Source organism: Dipodomys merriami, unplaced genomic scaffold, assembly GCF_024711535.1.
Source record: "Dipodomys merriami isolate MVZ:Mamm:240054 unplaced genomic scaffold, mDipMer1.0.p SCAF_6, whole genome shotgun sequence".
In the NCBI taxonomy this organism is placed as follows: Eukaryota; Metazoa; Chordata; class Mammalia; order Rodentia; family Heteromyidae; genus Dipodomys; species Dipodomys merriami.
The window spans coordinates 12,202,832-12,219,820 of record NW_027206179.1 but is presented as its reverse complement, the minus strand read 5'-3'; the positions used below and the strand labels follow the sequence as shown (position 1 = coordinate 12,219,820).

At 56.6% G+C, this 16,989-nt stretch overlaps 1 protein-coding gene across 5 annotated transcripts in view; it reads left to right on the top strand.

Annotated features, from left to right (window-relative positions):
- Window positions 1-16,989, top strand: part of Mcf2l (MCF.2 cell line derived transforming sequence like) — an 87,597-nt gene that overhangs the window by 50,272 nt on the left and 20,336 nt on the right. For all 5 annotated transcript variants that reach the window (XM_070002589.1, XM_070002588.1, XM_070002591.1 and 2 more), the window contains exons 5-13: window positions 4,738-4,857; window positions 7,520-7,636; window positions 8,156-8,305; window positions 9,131-9,255; window positions 10,417-10,531; window positions 14,566-14,685; window positions 15,054-15,245; window positions 16,060-16,251; window positions 16,738-16,897. In XM_070002589.1, the coding sequence (XP_069858690.1) occupies window positions 4,738-4,857; window positions 7,520-7,636; window positions 8,156-8,305; window positions 9,131-9,255; window positions 10,417-10,531; window positions 14,566-14,685; window positions 15,054-15,245; window positions 16,060-16,251; window positions 16,738-16,897 (1,291 nt within the window). The remainder of the gene's footprint in view (window positions 1-4,737; window positions 4,858-7,519; window positions 7,637-8,155; window positions 8,306-9,130; window positions 9,256-10,416; window positions 10,532-14,565; window positions 14,686-15,053; window positions 15,246-16,059; window positions 16,252-16,737; window positions 16,898-16,989) is intronic.

Sequence of the window (16,989 nt, the reverse complement as noted above, 5' to 3'; positions counted from 1 at the left end):
ACATTTCCCTCAGAGGGCCAGCCGTTCCTTGGTACACACCCGAGGCTCCCGGCGGGGTATAAAGAAATAGCCACCCTGGCTTGTCAGCTTCACGCTCAGGCCCTAAGGACTCCCACACAGATGCCCTCCATGGAAGGCTGTCCCAAGGCATGGACCTGGAAGCCACAGAAACGGGGGTCCCCTGGCCCCCAGGGAGGGCCTGGGGGTTCTCGGGTCCCCAGGGAGGTATAGGGGTCCTCTGGTCTCCAGGGAGGGTCTGGGGGTCCCCCAGCCTCCTGACACACAGGTCTTCAGTGAGCTGCACTGACGTAATTCTTAAGATTCCCGCTATTCTTAGCCGCACACATCCCGCCTCGTGCTCTTTTCTCTACGGATGTCTTCAGCTTGGCTTGGAATAGAAAAGTAAAACATGGGCGGAGCCGAGACCCAGTGTTCCCCAAGTCAGCCCTGTGGGCCGCCAGGAACAGAGCCCGTTCCTGGTCTGACTGTGGGTGGAGGATGAGGTGTATGCCTGGTCTGAACCAAGGGCACAGGTGGAGGTGACAAGGCCCGGAGCTGAGAACGAGGTGCCTCCCTCCTCCAGGAGCGGGCTTGGAGCTCGCATGCCCCTGCAGGGCTGTCCCCATGGGACACCGGAGTGCCTGTTGTCCGCTGCTCCTACTCCATGGTGTGTGCGTTGTGACCTCTCCCGTTCTACTGTCTGTGTTCACATTCACATTTTGAATGGAGAAGCCTACACCCAATTCCATCTGTGCTCTAGAATCTTCAGCTCCAGGAAATCGAATGTAAAGTACTGTCTTGTGGGCTGGGGCCGGACTCCGCTTTACTCTGGGGCCAGTGCAGGGAGACACAGGCTGGAGCAGAGCAGAGCATGGTGAGCAGAGCACCACTGTGGTGAACGCCACGGCTGGTCTCCTGCCTGAGGACCGGGTACAGTGCTCCAAGGCTGAGATGGCAGCAGGGGCAGAGCAACTGGTAGCTGTGGCATGGGAGCCAACTCTGGAAGGCTTCTCCGCAGACTGGAAGCCGGGCAGAAAGGGCAGGCTCCAGACAGAGGGAATGGGTTTTTCCCAGAGCACAAGGCATAGGCACCAGCCAGAGAAGGTAGCCAGTGAGTGACCCCAAGTGGTCCTGTTGAGCACAGGCCACTGGGACAGGGTGGTGGTACCACAGCCCTCCCTGAAGAGGGGACACGCAGAAGGACAGGGAGCTGACCTTCAGGGAGCCTGGGCCCAGGCCCAATCCCCAGACTCTCCTCTAGAGGGCGCCTCTCCTCATTTTTCAGTGTGTCAGGGCCACACTCCTGTGCCCCGCAGGCCTGCTCCTCCCCCGTGGTTCCAATGGAGAGAGCGATGGCTACTTCCCCTGGGCCATAGGGTGCGAAATACACCTTGGGGGTCTTCCTGGAGCTTTGTCCTGTGTCCTTGTGGCTGTGCCGGCCCACTGACAATGCTTCTCAGCCTCCTTGCTGCAACAGGAGAGCTGCAACGGGCCCACCCAGCGTAGGCACTGCCGGCCAGCGTCTCCCATTCAGACCCAGAGGTGGTTTCTGTCTTCACACTGAGACTCCAACTTTCAAATGAAATTTTATTCGCCGTTGGCTACTTTCAGACAAATGTGACTGGTCAGGTCCTGGCTGCTGTATTTAATATTAAATAGACAACGTTAAAATATTAACTAGATGACAGGCCCGTGGGTGTGGCTTTGAACCTTAAGAAAAGTGACTGGGGCTTGAGGAGGGTTTTAAATTGTGGCCAGCCCAGTCGGAGCTGAGGAGAGCCGGGTGGGCTGCAGCTTCCCGGAAGGCTGCCGGAAGGGCGGTTTCCTTCAGTAGGGTCATAGAGGCCGATGTAGGAGTGTCCTCAGCCTCCGACTCAGCAAGGCTGCGTTCTCCCGACTGAGGAGTCACCACCTGCAAGTCAGCGGGTACACTGCACAGTGGTACACTTGACAGTGGTACACTGGACAGAGAGTATACTGGACAGAGGGTACACTGGACAGAGGGTACACTGGACAGAGGGTATACTGCACAGTGGTACACTTGACAGTGGTACACTGGACAGGGGGTACACTGGACAGAGGGTACACTGGACAGCGGGTACACTGGACAGCAGTACACTGGACAGAGGGTATACTGGACAGAGGGTACACTGGACAGAGGGTATACTGCACAGTGGTACACTTGACAGTGGTACACTGGACAGAGGGTATACTGGACAGAGGGTACACTGGACAGAGGGTACACTGGACAGTGCGTATACTGGACAACAGTACACTGGACAGCGGTACACTGGATGGTGGGTACAATAGACAGTGGGTACACCCGACAGCAGTACACTGGACAGCAGTACACCAGACAGCGGTACACTGGAAAATAATACACTGGACAGTGGGTACCCTGGACAGCGGTACACCGGACAGCTGTACACTGGACAGAGGATAAACTGGACAGCAGTATACCAGACAGGGTATACCAGACAGCAGTACACTGGACAGAGGGTACACTGGGCAGTGGTACACTGGACAGTGGTACACTGGACAGAGGGTACACTGGATAGAGGGTACACTGGACAGCAGTACACCAGACAGAGGGTACACTGGACAGCGGTACACTGGACAGAGGGTACACCAGACAGTGGTAGATTGGACAGAGGGTACACTGGAGAGAGGGTACACTGGACAACGGGTACACCAGACAGAGGGTACACTGGACAGAGGTGCACTAGACAGAGGGTACACCAGACAGTTGTACATCGGACAGAGGGTACACTGGACAGAGGGTACACTGGACAGCAGTACACCAGACAGAGGGTACACTGGACAGCGGTACACTGGACAGAGGGTACACCAGACAGTGGTACATCGGACAGAGGGTACACTGGACAGAGGGTACACCAGACAATGGGTACACCAGACAGAGGGTACACTGGACAGAGGTGCACTAGACAGAGGGTACACTGGACAGAGGGTACACTAAACAGCGGTACACTGGACAGTGTTACACTGGACAGCAGGGTACACTGGACAGCAGGTACACTGGACAGCAGGTACGCTGGACAGAGGGTACATTGAGCAGCAGGTACACTGGACAGCAGTACACCGGACAGTGGCACACTGGACAGCAGTACACTGGACAGCAGGTACACCGGACAGGGTACACTGGACAGTGGTACACTGGACAGTGGGTACACTAGCATCATGTGCATCGGGCATTGTGTGTGCTGGGCATCGTGGGCACCGGGCATCGTGGGCACTGGGCACCAGGTGCACTAGCTACCAGCACAGGTGTGGTCACTGGTGGCACTTCCTCCTGTTCTCCCCCAGGGCATCCTGGTCATAGACGTGGGTATCCCTGCAGGTAGAGATAGGCGTGAGTGTGGGCTGGGTCTCTCTCTGGGGTCTAGGGGTCCCTGGGTCACTTCAGCACAGCCTCTGGGTCTGTGGATGGAGCAGATGAGCTGGAGGACGTAGCCTGCCTAGAGAGGCCAGGATAGCTCCCAGCTCTCTCCTTCCCTAACCAGGAAAAGCCCCACCCAGCACCACTGCCCATGCCATGTTGAGGGTCTTATGGGCACTGATGCAGCACTGTCCCCTTCTAGAGCAAAGCCAGTGTCCACTGCCCTGGTGGGAGGTCATCCATCCAGGCCAGGCCACCGTCTACTGCCCTTGAGTTGGCTTGAGTTGCGGATGGGTCAGCCGTCTTCCTGGCAGTCAACTGCAGGTCCACTGCCCTGAGAGCGGGTCAGCCACAGGTCAGCTGCAGGTCTGTGTCCTCTGCCTAGGATTCAGGTCAGCTGCAGGTTAGCATCCACTGCCCTGAGAGCAGCCGGCTACCAGTCACATGCCTGCTTGGCCCTTAGCTGTCACATCTGATCTGGCGTCAGGGCTCGGCCACTGTCCTGCCTCTCCTATTTAAGAGCTTTTCACCTGATGATACAGAAGTCAGACTCAGGTCTGTCTCTGAGTCTGGGTCTCCCTGGACCCCACCAGCTGAGTGTGGCTGGGCTTTGGAGCAGCCCCATGAGTACCACCCTGTGGGGCTGCCCCAGGTCCACACTAGACACCAAGCATGCCTGGAGACACTCCTTTTTCAGACAGGGGGAACACAGGTTCAGCTTGGTCTCCATTTTGAAGATGGAGAAACTGAGGCATATAGGAGTCAGGTAACTAGGGTCACACCCCTTCTAAGTAGGTTGAGCAGTGACCAAACGCGCGTGTGGCTATTCAAGGGCTAAGAGTGGCGCTGCGGGCGGCTTGGCTTGCTTTTCTGTTTCAGACACCACAGATATGGCTGTTTAGCTTTTTTGCGGTTGTTTCGCAAGCCTGTTAGTGTCAGAGTACCCCAGACATGGTGGCTTAAGCAGCAAAAAAATCCGTTCTCCTGCGAGTTCTTGGGAGCAGAGGGCTTTGGAGGCTGATGGCCAAGAACCTGGGGTATTGCTCTGCTTGTGGAAACAGCCCCCTGTGTATGCCTGGCTTCACACACATGCTTTCAAGTGCATGTGTGCATCCAGGCTTCCTTCTGGTACAGCCTGCCCTGGGTCAGGGCCAGGGTCCGCCCCATGACCTCATGTGCCTGGTTACTGACCCAAGAGAAGACACCCCTCCAAATAAGGGTTGTCTTCCAACCCATGACAGCTTTTTACAAAGCAGCGGGGCAGCAGCGCGGCAGTGCAGCAGTGCAGCTCTGCATCCTCAGGCTGGGATGTGTGTGCCACGGGCTCTTCTTTCTCACAGGCAGCATTCCCAGCAAACCTGCAGCTGGTCCTAGTTCTCCGGCCCACGGGATTTTTCCAGAGGACTCTGTCAGACATCGCCTTCAAGTTCAATAGAGATGACTTTAAGATGAAGGTTCCGGTGAGTGTGCCTCCTACCTCGCCAGCAGCGGGACTGAACCTGACTGCATTTTTGGCCCACTGTGACTATCGGAATTCTCTAAGTAATCCCCGTGCCTCCGCCACAGAGCAAACCCCCAGGCCTCGTGGGAGGATGAGCCTCCTCACGGCTCCGTGCCCCACCTCCCCACCCCGCCTCACCCCAGGCTGCGTGGTGGCCCAGGGCTGGGCCCTATGGGGCAGCTCTAGAGTCACAGGGCATTTTTGCTCCAAGCCTCGGCCTTGCCAGAGCCCCACAAAAAAAGGAAGGTGTGGGAGGAGGGCGTGGGCAGCCCCAGGCCATGGAGGGAGCCCCCGGCCATCCCTGGTCATGGATGGACAGGGGCCTGGAACAGCCCAGAGAGCCCTAACTCCTCCTTGTGACTTCAGCCAGCACAGGGCAGCCCGTCCCTGCCTGTGTAGCTTAGCTCTGTGTGCTTTAAAATCGGAGGCTTTTTAAAGTCTTGGAAGCCTACACAATCCAGAGACCGCATAGCCTGACCTTTTAGCCTGTGTGACAGCTCTCCTGGACTCAGGGCAAACTACCATGAGTTCATTTCCTCCTCATGAAGAGGAGGGGAACAGGGACCACACCCGGCCCCTTGGAATTACCACCCATGCTACCCAGATGGCTTCTGGAAATCAAAACTTCTGGAAGCAACCGCCACCCTCCAGGCTATGGCTGCTCTCAGAATCTGGCCACAGCCTCTGACCTTCACAAAGCTGCTGCTACCCCCTCCCACGCTGCCGTCCCCTGCCCAAATAAGCTGAGGCCCTCTCTGAGCACATCAGGTCATTCTAGAATTACAGAAGAACATGCTGTTAAACGGTGTCAGTGTCTTTCTCAGATGTGGTGTGCAGCCTCGGTGCTGGGGAGAACAGCCAGGGGGCACGTGTGTAGCCCCGGCAGCTGACACTGAGGCATGGGGCACCGAGGGAAGTGACCACTTGCCTGGATTGCTCAGCCCAAAACCTCTGGAAGCTTGCAATTTTATTATTTTGGGGGGGGGGGGTTCGGTCATGGGGCCTGATCTCTGGGCCTGGACGCTGTCCCTCAGCTCTTCAGCTCAAGGCTAGCGCTCTACCACTTGAGCCATAGCGCCACTTCCAGCTTTTTTCTTTTTGCTTATGTGGTGCTGAGGAATGGAACCCAGGGCCTCATGCATGCAAGGCAAGCGCTCTACCACTGAGCCACCTTCCCAACCCCTTATAATTATAATAATAATAATTATTATTATTGTCAGTCATGGGGCTTGAACTCTGGACCTGGGGGCTGTCCCTCAGCTCTTTAGCTGGAGGCAAGCGCCCTACCACTTGAGCCACAGCACCACTTCTGGTTTTCTGAGTGGTTAATTGGAGATTAGAGTCTCACGGACTTTCCAGCTTGGGCTGGCTTTCAACCGCCATCCTCAGATCTCAGCCTCCTGAGTAGCTAGGATTACAGGTGTGAGCCACTGGTGCTTAGCACATATTATTTTATTTGATGAACAAGAAGTGGAATCAGCCCTATGACTGTTCCAAGTTTCAGTGAGAATCTGGCTTTTGTGTCTGTGCTTGTGTCAGTCCTGGGGCTTGAATTCAGGGCTAGGTCACTGTCCCCGAGTTTCTATTGCTCAAAGCATTTGAGCCGCTGCTCTACTTCTGGCTTTCTGCTGGTTAATTGGAGATGGACTCTCCTGCCCAGGCTGGCTTCAAATCATCATCCTCAGATCTCAGCCTCCTGAGTAGCTACGATGACAGGCATGAGCCACCTTTGCCTGGTAATCTAACATTTGTTAGAGCGGACAGCATGCTCCACTCTGGCTCTCAGCATCAGCCTGCTTACAGGTACTGCTGAGTGATTCCTTGCTGTGTGGCCACCCACGTGGAAAAGCCACGGGAGCCTTCCCCGGAGCCACAGACAGCTTGTCTCCAGGCGCCAGCAGACGTCTCTCAGGCAGAGTTGTCCTTGTGGGAATCCCTGCTCTAACACAGCGCTCAATAATACATGTCTGCTATCAAGTAGCACGGGCCTGGCCTCGGGCCCTCAGGACCTGATAGCTTTCAAAGTCGTCCATACTTCCCCTAAAGCTCAGTGGCATCCTGGCTTCACAAAGGGCAGGAGAAATGCAGAGCCGAGAAGGTGCAGTGTGGGAGGAGCTGGCGTGGCCCTGCCCCGATGGGTCCTGAGTACACCTTTCAGGAAGTGCTGGTTGCAACAAACACAGGGGCCTGGCTTTGTGGCTGCTAAGAGCGACTTCCTGTGAGGAGGATGCACCATTCCCTGCAGGGGCTGTGACAGCGCTGTCTTCTGCCCAGGTCGCGCCGTGCATTTTGCATCAGAGCTCCCCTCCTGAGAGGGGTGCATGTACCCACTGGGGCATCCCTGCTGGCCAGGCTCTCTGCCCTGGCTTCCCTGTGTGCCCTCGGGCCAGCATCGGCCCTCAGCTATGCCTGATGAGGCTTGTGCTACCACGTGTGCCCAGTGTACCAATGAGAGAGCCGGGTTGTGGAGAGAATAAGCCAGTCCTGGGGTCAGCCAGCCCGGAGGGCCAGGGCCACAGTGGTGTCACCAGCCATGCCATCCACCGTCCCTTGGTGTCCAGTCCTTCAGGACACAGCCTTCCCACTCCCCCGTCCTGCTGATGCCGGTCCTGTCCCCTCAGGTCATAATGCTAAGCTCAGTACCAGAGCTGCATGGCTACATCGATAAGTCCCAGCTGACCGAGGACCTCGGGGGGACCCTGTCCTACTGCCACTCCAGGTGGCTGTGCCACCGCACGGTGAGTGCCTGGGTCTCTGTGCTGTGCCCTGGCTGGGGCATGGTTAGTCCAGCAGGCCATTGCCTGCTCGGAAAGCTTGCTCGATTCGCTGGAGTTTCCTCCCCACGATGAGGCGATGGTCTCAATAGACCTTAGTCAGTGTAAAGAAATAGCCGGAAGAAATAGTCATAAGTTTGGGCGTGGCTTTGTCTTGTCCTTGGAGACAAAACTGTGTTGTTCAGTCCGGCACTTCCTTAACAAGGAGGGACACAGCAGACAGACAGACAGACAGAATGACTCCCATGCTGGGGAGATTTGTAAATCTGATGGTACATTCCTGACGAGGTGTGAGTCCACGGTCATAAGAAGGCATTTCCTTGCACACGTGTGTGTGCTGCCCTGCTGGTGCTCCCTGCACGCGTATGTGCTGCCTTGCTTGTGGCTCCCCTTTCTGAGGACTGTCGCGGTGGTGGAGGCTTTCAGGGTGGTGGCGGCGGCGGTGGGGTGAGCAGTCTCTGACCCGGCTCTGCTCTTCCCAAGGCCATCGAAAGCTTCGCCCTCATGGTGAAGCGGACGGCGCAGATGCTGCAGACCTTCGGGACCGAGCTGGCCGAGACTGAGCTGCCCAATGATGTGCAGTCGACCGGGGCAGTGCTGCGTGCCCACACGGAGAAGAAGGGCAAAGCGAAAGTAAGTGCCGGTTCCTGGGGGTACAGCTGGACCCCACCTGCCGGTGCCAGACGGGGGTGGGGTGGGGCGGGAGGGACCGGCAACTGAGCACAGTGTTGGACCAGCCTGGGGACGTGGGCATTTCAGATCTGCCTTCTCACACCGTGAGAGCCAGCTCTGAACCCCGTAAAACACAGTTCATATCTGCGGGTGGCTAGTACGGCCCCGGTGCAGAGCGGCTCTGAGACCTCGGGGCCTGCATTGAGCCAGGGCGGCGCAGCGTGGCTCACCCTGAGACCGGGTGGCGCCCTGGCAGCTGTGGTGTAGGCGGCTGTCATTTTGGGGCCAGGTTCTCTCGCCAGTGATCATGACAGGCGAGGCTGAACTTCCTGTTTAATCCTCTCATGCTCACTTTCCCCGGTACAGGCCGAGTCGCTCGCATTGCTGGTCAGCAACGTGGCTGGCTTTGAAGAGGGGGTGTCCACCAGATGGCTGGCACTGGCCAGGCCTCTGAGGACCGTGCCCAGCCTCTGCCAGTGCCCCCCCCGCCCCCATGAGGCAAGGCTGGCTGCAGGTGGGCAGGAGAAGAGCTGGTTTCTGGTTTCCTTTTTACCTAATCCTGTGCCCCAGGTGACGGTAACCCTAGCTCTGCCCCACCACCAGGAGCGAGCACCTGACAGCTGCTTAGACAGACGTCTAAGTGCAAGCAGGCTCATGATGGAGAGATGGTTTTGCACCCATCACGCACAATGCATCCGGGCACGCCAGACCACTGGGAGCCTGGACTGGGAGCCGCTGCGGGCCACCCGCCGCGGGCTGAGGTGCAAGGCTGCGTTGTCTCCGCAGGAGGACCTGCAGCTGGCGCTGAAGGAAGGGAATAACATCCTGGCGAGCCTCAGGGAGCCGCTGGCCGAGAGCACGGTGCTCAGCGTGAACCAGGACCAGCTGGACAGCCAGGCCACAGTGCAGAGGTGAGGCCCGGTCCTGCTGCCCATGCACCCCAGAGGCTCTCAGGCAAGGGAGTGGCAGCCAGTGCAGCAGGGGCACCATGGTGGCTCCTCTGAGTGCAGAGCAGGGTCCCCGGCGCACAGCCTCCAGGCTGAGGTGTCCGGCCGGGTGGGGATGGAAAGACACTGCAGGCCGTGGAGCTTCTGCAGGCCGAGTACCTTTGTGAGCAGGAAAGCAGTCAGGAGCCTGTGGCTCCAGCCTGGTTTGGGGGTGCAGGTTGGACTGTGGTTGTACAGGTGGAGCTGGTACCAGTCTCTCTTGAGTCTCCGCCCTCACTACAGAGCATAGGACAAAGCATTGCACACTTAGGGTCAGCAGGTGCCCGGAACTTGGGGGTGTCCTACCCTCACCCTCCAGGACAGGTGGGCACTGTCCCTGCTCCCACACAAGGGGACAGGCTCATGGCGCCTAGGCGGAGCCTTGCCCAGTGGCTCGGTGGCTGGCCAGGCCTGCTTGCCTGGCTGTTTGATGGACTTCTCCTGCCTGGCCACACACAAGGCAGGCGTGCTGTCCCAGGAGCATGGGGGCGGGGTGTGTGTGCCAGGGGCACAGAGCAGGCATTTGGTTAAGTGGTGCCCACCCTGGCCCACGAGGAGAAGGTCTGCCCGCTCTGTGGTGGGGACCTGGCCAGGGCCCTAAGTCTTCCTCGTCTGCCACAAGGAGCCCGCCCAAGCCCAGCCTGTGGGGTGCCGGGGGTGGAGGTGTCTGGGAGCCGTGCTGGCACTGGGTAAACAGAGCGGCAGGGGTGAGGCGGTGCTGGCCAGCATGACTCCAGGCCTCCCCGTGGCAGCCGCAGCTCTGCCCTGACCCAGGGCTGTGAACAGGAGCCTGGGCTTGCCCCGGCCGACCTTCAGGAAGGAATGGAGGCTGCTCTACCCATGACAGGAAGCGAGGACAGGGCTGGGTTTTGTCAGAAGTGCCTGTCCTTCATATCCCAGGGTCCATGGGTCCCACCTGCACACCCCAAGCATAGGGTCCTTAGGGGGCTGGTGGAGCTGAGCCCTGCCCCACCCAGGTGCTAGGAGATGCTGTCCGGGGGCCCTGCCCCATCCAGGTGCTGGCAGGCGCTGTCTGTGGGGGCCTGACCCGCCCAGGTGCTGTCCACTCACTGCTGACTCTCCCAGGCTCCTGGCACAGCTGAATGACACCGAGGCTGCCTTCGACGAGTTCTGGGCCAAGCATCAGCAGAAGCTGGAGCAGTGCCTGCAGCTGCGGCATTTTGAACAGGGTTTCCGGGAGGTGAGTGGGGGGTGCAGGGGTGGAGGATGTGGGGCCGTGCACCATGCTATGTGTGGCACACATCAAAATGCCAGCATGGGGGTGGCCAGGGACCGAGGAAGGCTGCTGGGAGCAGGTCGCCCTTTGGTGAAACTCGCAGACAAGCACAGATACCCGCACATGAGTAAGGACTGACCCCGGGTCCCCCGGTCCACGGTGGTCACTAACCACAGAGCAGCCACCACACCATGTCTGCCGTCGTGGCTGTGGATAGGACGTCCACCCCACCAGGACCGCTGGGTGCCCTTAGCAGCCAGCCGCTCAGCTCTTGGAGATCACTGTCACTTCCTCCTGCCATTTTGAGAACACTGTGTGTGGGGCACAGCGTGTGAGCGGCGGGACTGGCTCTCAGCATTGGTCACTGGTGGCAGGGGGTAGCTGTGCTTCCCTCCTTCTTACAGCAGGGTGGTACTGTGGTGCAGCAGATCCTCCCCAACCATCTGCCCACTGAACCATACTGGCGTCTTTCCGGGGTCCCCTGGACACCATGGTCAGGGCTGCTGGGAACATTTGGTTCATGTGTCCGTGTGGATGGTCGCTGAGCAGATGGAATCACATGTTTGCCGGTCCTTGTGGCATGACCAGCACCGTGCAGGTCTCCACACGTTTGCCAGTTCACATGGCATGACTAGCACCTGTATACATCACCACACATTTATTTAATCAGTGTTGTGTAGTTTTCAGTGGATGATTACAGCAGGTCGCGTTTGATTTACTTTATCCCATTTTTTTTGTGTATGTGCTGGGCCTTGGACTTGAACTCAGGATCTCACACTCTGACCTGGCTTTGTTTTGTACAAGGCTGGACCTTTACCATTTGAGCCACTCCATTTCTAGCTTTTTGCTATTTAGAGATGAGTCTTGCAGACTTTTCTGCCTGGGCTGGCTTCAAATCTGGATCCTCAGATCTCAGCCTCCTGAATAGCTAGGATTGTAGATGTGAGCCACTGATGCCAGGCTAAGTATCCTGTTTTTAAAAAAGAAATTGAAGTGGTGTATTTGTAACTTTAGTGTCCATGTATCCATTGCTAAATGTAGAAATAAGTTAATGCCTGTATATTCATGCTGCCTTCTGTAACCTTACTGAACATGTTTATCCTAGTATTCTGTTGGGGTTTTACACACTGATGATCAAGCCCTGCACAAAAGGGCTGACTTCTCCCCTTTGGCCATAGGCTTCCCATTTATTTCTCTTCTCCCTTATTACCCTGGCGACAGCTGCACCATTTGAACAAGGTGCTGGCAGGTGGGCATCCTCAGTTTTCCCCTCTCAGGGGAGAGCTCAGGCCTCTGGCCACCAGGCAGCAGGGGTGCGACAAGGATTTGTTTGTTTGTTTGGCAGTACTGGTGTTTGAATTCAGGGCCTCCTATTTGCTGGGCAGGCACTCTACTATTGAGCCACCCCTCCAGCCCTGCTGCAGGGTTTTGGTAGGTGTTATTTTTTAATCAACCTCAGTTTTTCTCCAGTCCTGTTTCTCTGGGAGATTCTAAAAGCCTAAGAGGCCGTTTATTTCCAGCAAATGCCTTTTCTGCATTGATTGGCATAACTGTGGTTTTTCTGTTTGGATTTGCTGATGTGGCAGGTGATACAGATTGGTGCTCACAGTCTGGACCAGCTGTGTGTCTCTGAAATAACTCGGTCATGGTGGTGTTTAGTTATTTTAATAACTTGCTCGATTCTACTTGATAATGGTTTGTTAGCAGTCTTTGCATCTGTGTTCAGGGAGGGACGCTGGCCTGTAGTTTTCTTTCCTTTTCTGGTTTTGGTGATGTTAGCTTCATAAAGTAAATGAGTGATGTTCCCTGTGCCCACTTTCTGGAAGTTGCATGCTGTGGTTCTGCTTCCTCTTCAAATGCTTGGTAGGATACTCCAGGAAATCCACCTGGTCCTGGGGGGCTTTTTAAAGTACAAATTCAGCATCTCCATCAGTTCTAGGGCTGCTGGAATTACCTGTTTCACACAGAGCAAGAGGTGGCAGTGTGACTTGAAGAGCCGGTCCCCTCTGTCTAAGCCGTGGGAGTCCTGTGTCCAGACTCCCTTCTGATCCAGCTTTCACCTTTCTCTCCCCAGCAGGCTCTGCGGTCACAGTCCTGGTTCCACTGTGGACACTGGTGATTCGCCACTTCCCTCTTCCTCTTCTGTGGTTGGAGGTCCATCACTGCCCCTCTTTTCAGAGAAACAACTCTGCTTTGTTGATTGTCTCATCACTGTCTGTTTTCAATTTGATTGCCTTCTGGTTTTATCTCTATTGTTCTGGATTTGTTTTAGTGTTTTCCTGGGTTCTTGAGGCAGAGCTTACATTATTTACTTAAGAAAATTCTTCTTTTTTAATAATATAAATATATATATATATATATATATATATACACACATGCATACACACACACATATATGGAATGCTATGAATTTTCCTCATGCGACTCCTTTAGCTGCATCATCAAAATTTTGATATTTGTATTTTCATTTAATTCATTTTCCCTGAACTTCCTCTTGATTGGTAATGTGTGTGGTTTCCAAGTGTCCACAGATTTTTCTTGTTACCTTTCTATTCCTGACTTCAGGCTGGAGTCACTGTGACCAGAGAACAAATACAGTTCTCATGTTTCATTTCTGAATCAGAGGTTCATCTCATGCCCCAGGATGCATTCTGACTGGGAACATTTCCCCAGGTCTGGGATAGAGGGTACTCTGCTGTGTATGATGCCCTCTGAAAACACCATCACACTGGGCTGGGTTCTGGTACTGAGCTCTGAATCTTGGCTGTAATTGGTCTATAGTCACAGAGACCCTAAGTCAAAGTGTAGGTGTGCTGGTCTCTCTCTCCCCACCTCGCCTGGTTCAGGGTGCATGCCTCCAAGCTCTGTTGGGCACACACACAGGATCCCCGTCACATGGTGTCCCTGCTTGTCTCTGTGACCCCCAGTGTTACGGAGTCTTCCTCAGTGTTCACCCAGCCCCTCCTGCTCTCCAGCCAGTGGCTGTGTTCTCATCCATTGCCTTCCACCTGCGGGCACTATTGCTTGAATGAGGTGCACTCAGCTGGCCACGCTGCTCTCCAGTCCTCTCTGCAATGCTGTCCTTCACTGGGTGGATTCCATGGCTCACAGTCAGAGCACTGGGTGGATTCCATGGCTCACAGTCAGAGCACTGGGTGGATTCCGTGGCTCACAGTCAGAGCACTGGGTGGATTCCATGGCTCACAGTCAGAGCACTGGGTGGATTCCATGGCTCACAGTCAGAGCACTGGTGGATTCTGTGGCTCACAGTCAGATCACTGGGTAGATTCCATGGCTCACAGTCAGAGTGCTGGTAGATTCTGTGGCTCATGGCCAGGGATTACTGGTGGATTCCGTGGCTCACAGTCAGAGCACTTACAGGTCCATGAGGGATTAAGATGGTCTCCTGGTTTTGTATTTTCTGTTTGTGATGTTTCTGCTTTTTTTGTTTCCTTTTTCCTGCTTTCCTATGGTCGCCTAGACATTTTCTGGAATTTCGTCTGTGGTGTTGGAGTTTGGTCTTGTGCGGCTCTTTCAGTGGTTGTCCTGCATACCAGTCCATACTTCCCAGATGGACGGCATCAATTACTGAGTGCCTACGACGTGCATCTGTATCTAATTCTTCTGCATGCCTTTAGGGCTATGTTGGCATAATTTCACTTTGAGCACAACATCTATACGATGAAAACTTGTCTTCCTTTGGGTACCAGAACTATGAGACATGAGAGATTTTGCCATCCCAGAGGAAGTGAGCCCTCTGCTGCCCCCAACAGCGGGGATGGGCCGGCCCTGGGTGTAGCCCACCACGTCCTTCCAGCACAATGGCAGGCTGGACAGAGAAGAGTGGGCGTCAGGGGTCTGAGGCCGGGCCCGTGCCTGGGTTCTCGGCCCAGTGTGACCCCCAGTGCCTCCTCCCTTTGCAGGCTGCCTCCTCTGCGCTTGGCCCGGGTGTCCTGTGCCAGGCATGGAGGTTCTGAGATGCCCTTCCTCCACTGCAGGTCAAAGCTGCCTTGGACACAGTGTCCCAGAAGATAGCCACCTTCACCGACGTTGGCAACAGCCTGGCACATGTGCACCACCTGGTGAAGGACCTGGACAGCTTCGAGGCGAAGTCCAGTGTGAGAGGGGTTTGTGGGTGGAGGGCCAGTGCCAAGCCATCACCAGAGGGCCCTGTACCCCCTGCTGTCAGCCACCTGAGCAGAGGTCCCCAGGGCTGCCAAGGTGTGTCACAGGCAGGCGCCTCCCCCTCCCCTCCCCGGGCCCACACACACCCCAGGCACGTGCCCTGTAGTCCGTAGCTCCTCTGCCATGCACTGTAAAGTATCAACTGATTTGCAAGAACAGTGCTCCTCAAGGCCAGGCCACCCGGGGCCTTGGCCCTAAGGTGGCTCCAGGATTTGGTAGCCCCAGCTTTGGGACAGGAATCCCTCGGGGTTGGGCCAAAGCGAGCTGTGCTGACCTTTCTTTGGGTGGCTGTGTCTTGCAGGCGGCTGTGGACAGGGCCCGAGCTCTGTCCCTCGAGGGCCAGCAGCTCATTGAGAACAAGCACTACGCCGTGGACTCCATTCAGCCAAAGTGCCAGGAGCTTCAGCACCTCTGCGACCACTTTGCCGCCGAGATCAGCAGGAGGAGAGAGCTGCTGAGCAAGTCCCTGGAGCTGCACAGCCTCCTGGAGATGGTAGGGGCCTGCCCGCACACCTGTCTACCCGCTGACCTCACACCTGTCCACCCATTGCCTGCACACTTGTTCACCCGCTGACCTCCCACCTGTCCACCCACTGCCCACACACCTGTCTGCCCGCTGCCCGCACACCTGTCCACCCACTGACCTCATGTGTCTACCTGCTGTCCGCACACCTGTCCACCTGCTGCCCGCACACCTCTCACCTGCTGATCTCATCTCTCCGCTCGCTGCCTGTACATCTGTCCACCTGCTCCCCGCATACCTCTCCACTCGCTGACCTCAGACCAGTCCACCTGCTGTCCACATACTTGTCCACCCACTGACCGCACCTGTCCACCTGCTGCCTGCAAACCCATCCACCTACTGCCTGCAAGCCTGTCCAGTCACTGACCTCAGACATGTCCACCTGCTGGCCACACAGCTGTCCACCCACTGACTGCACACCTGTCCTCTCCTCTCCCCCCACTAATGAGAGGAACCTGCCCCTGAGTACCTTCTGGCCCAGCCGAGCTCCTCACTGGCTGATTGGTTATTGCTTGAAGACTCGGTGCACCCCCTCCTTTCCTCACCATTGGGGGTGTCCGCACAGTACCAGCCCATAGGGCTCATGGCCTAGGAACTCAGCCTGCTGTTCACTTACACAGTGCCCTGCCCGCCTGCAGGGCAGGTCCAGCCCGGGGTATCTGTTGGACTCTATCCTCTGGCCTCCATGGCCGAGCTCCATCAGCAGATACACGGGACGCAGGGGGTGGGGCGCCACAGGGGAGACGGCCAGGCGCTAACCCTCATGGTGATGCTTTGTTCCCAGTCCATGAAGTGGTGCGATGAGGGCATCTACCTGCTGGCCTCGCAGCCCGTGGATAAATGCCAGTCCCAGGACGGTGCCGAGGCAGCTCTCCAGGAGATCGAGAAGTTTCTAGAGACTGGTGCAGAAAATAAGATCCAAGAGCTCAATAAAATTTACAAAGACTATGAATCTATCCTCAACCAGGACCTAATGGTAATTGGACCCGAGCATCCCTTCTTAAGTCCAGAGTCCTGGCGGCGGGGAGTTACCTTGCGGGGTGTCGGGAGGAATCCTTTAGGGAAAGGCCACAGACAGGGCATGCTGGGGGTGCAGAAGAGGAGGAAGGTGACAGAGGCCAGGCCTCCCCGCTGCACCCATCCACTAGCACAGGGGTCTCCTACCGCTTCCGGACACCCCCTGTGGCCACCTTGTGCCAAGGGTGGCATTCACACACGTGATTCTGGTAGTCCACCAAAGCTGGACTCCCCACTTCCAGCTGCCGGCCCCAGCCCCCCTTCAGGCCAGCAGGAGGGAGCTCTGCACCTCCTATGGCTGCTCCCTGCCCCAGGCCCAAGATAGATGCTGCCTGGGAGCCTTTGGGTAGGGAGGCTGGGCACAGTGAGGCCCATCCTGCCTCAGGATTGGTTTAACGACCAACACCCACCTCTATAAGATGCCTCAGCAGCTGTGTCGTTCCAGGACCACGTGCAAAAGGTCATTCAGAAGCAGGAGAGTATGCAGGACATGTTTCACCGCAGACAGGCCAGCCTAAAGAAGCTGGCAGCCAAGCAGACTCGGCCTGTGCAGCCCGTGGCCCCCAGGCCGGAAGCACTCACCAAGTCACCCTGTCCCTCCCCAGGTGGGTGCCGCCACCTCACCCCGTCGGGGGTCCTTGAGCTGGGGCAGCTGAGGAAGCCCCGTGCATGTTCCCCCTTCATGGCCTTCCCCTCT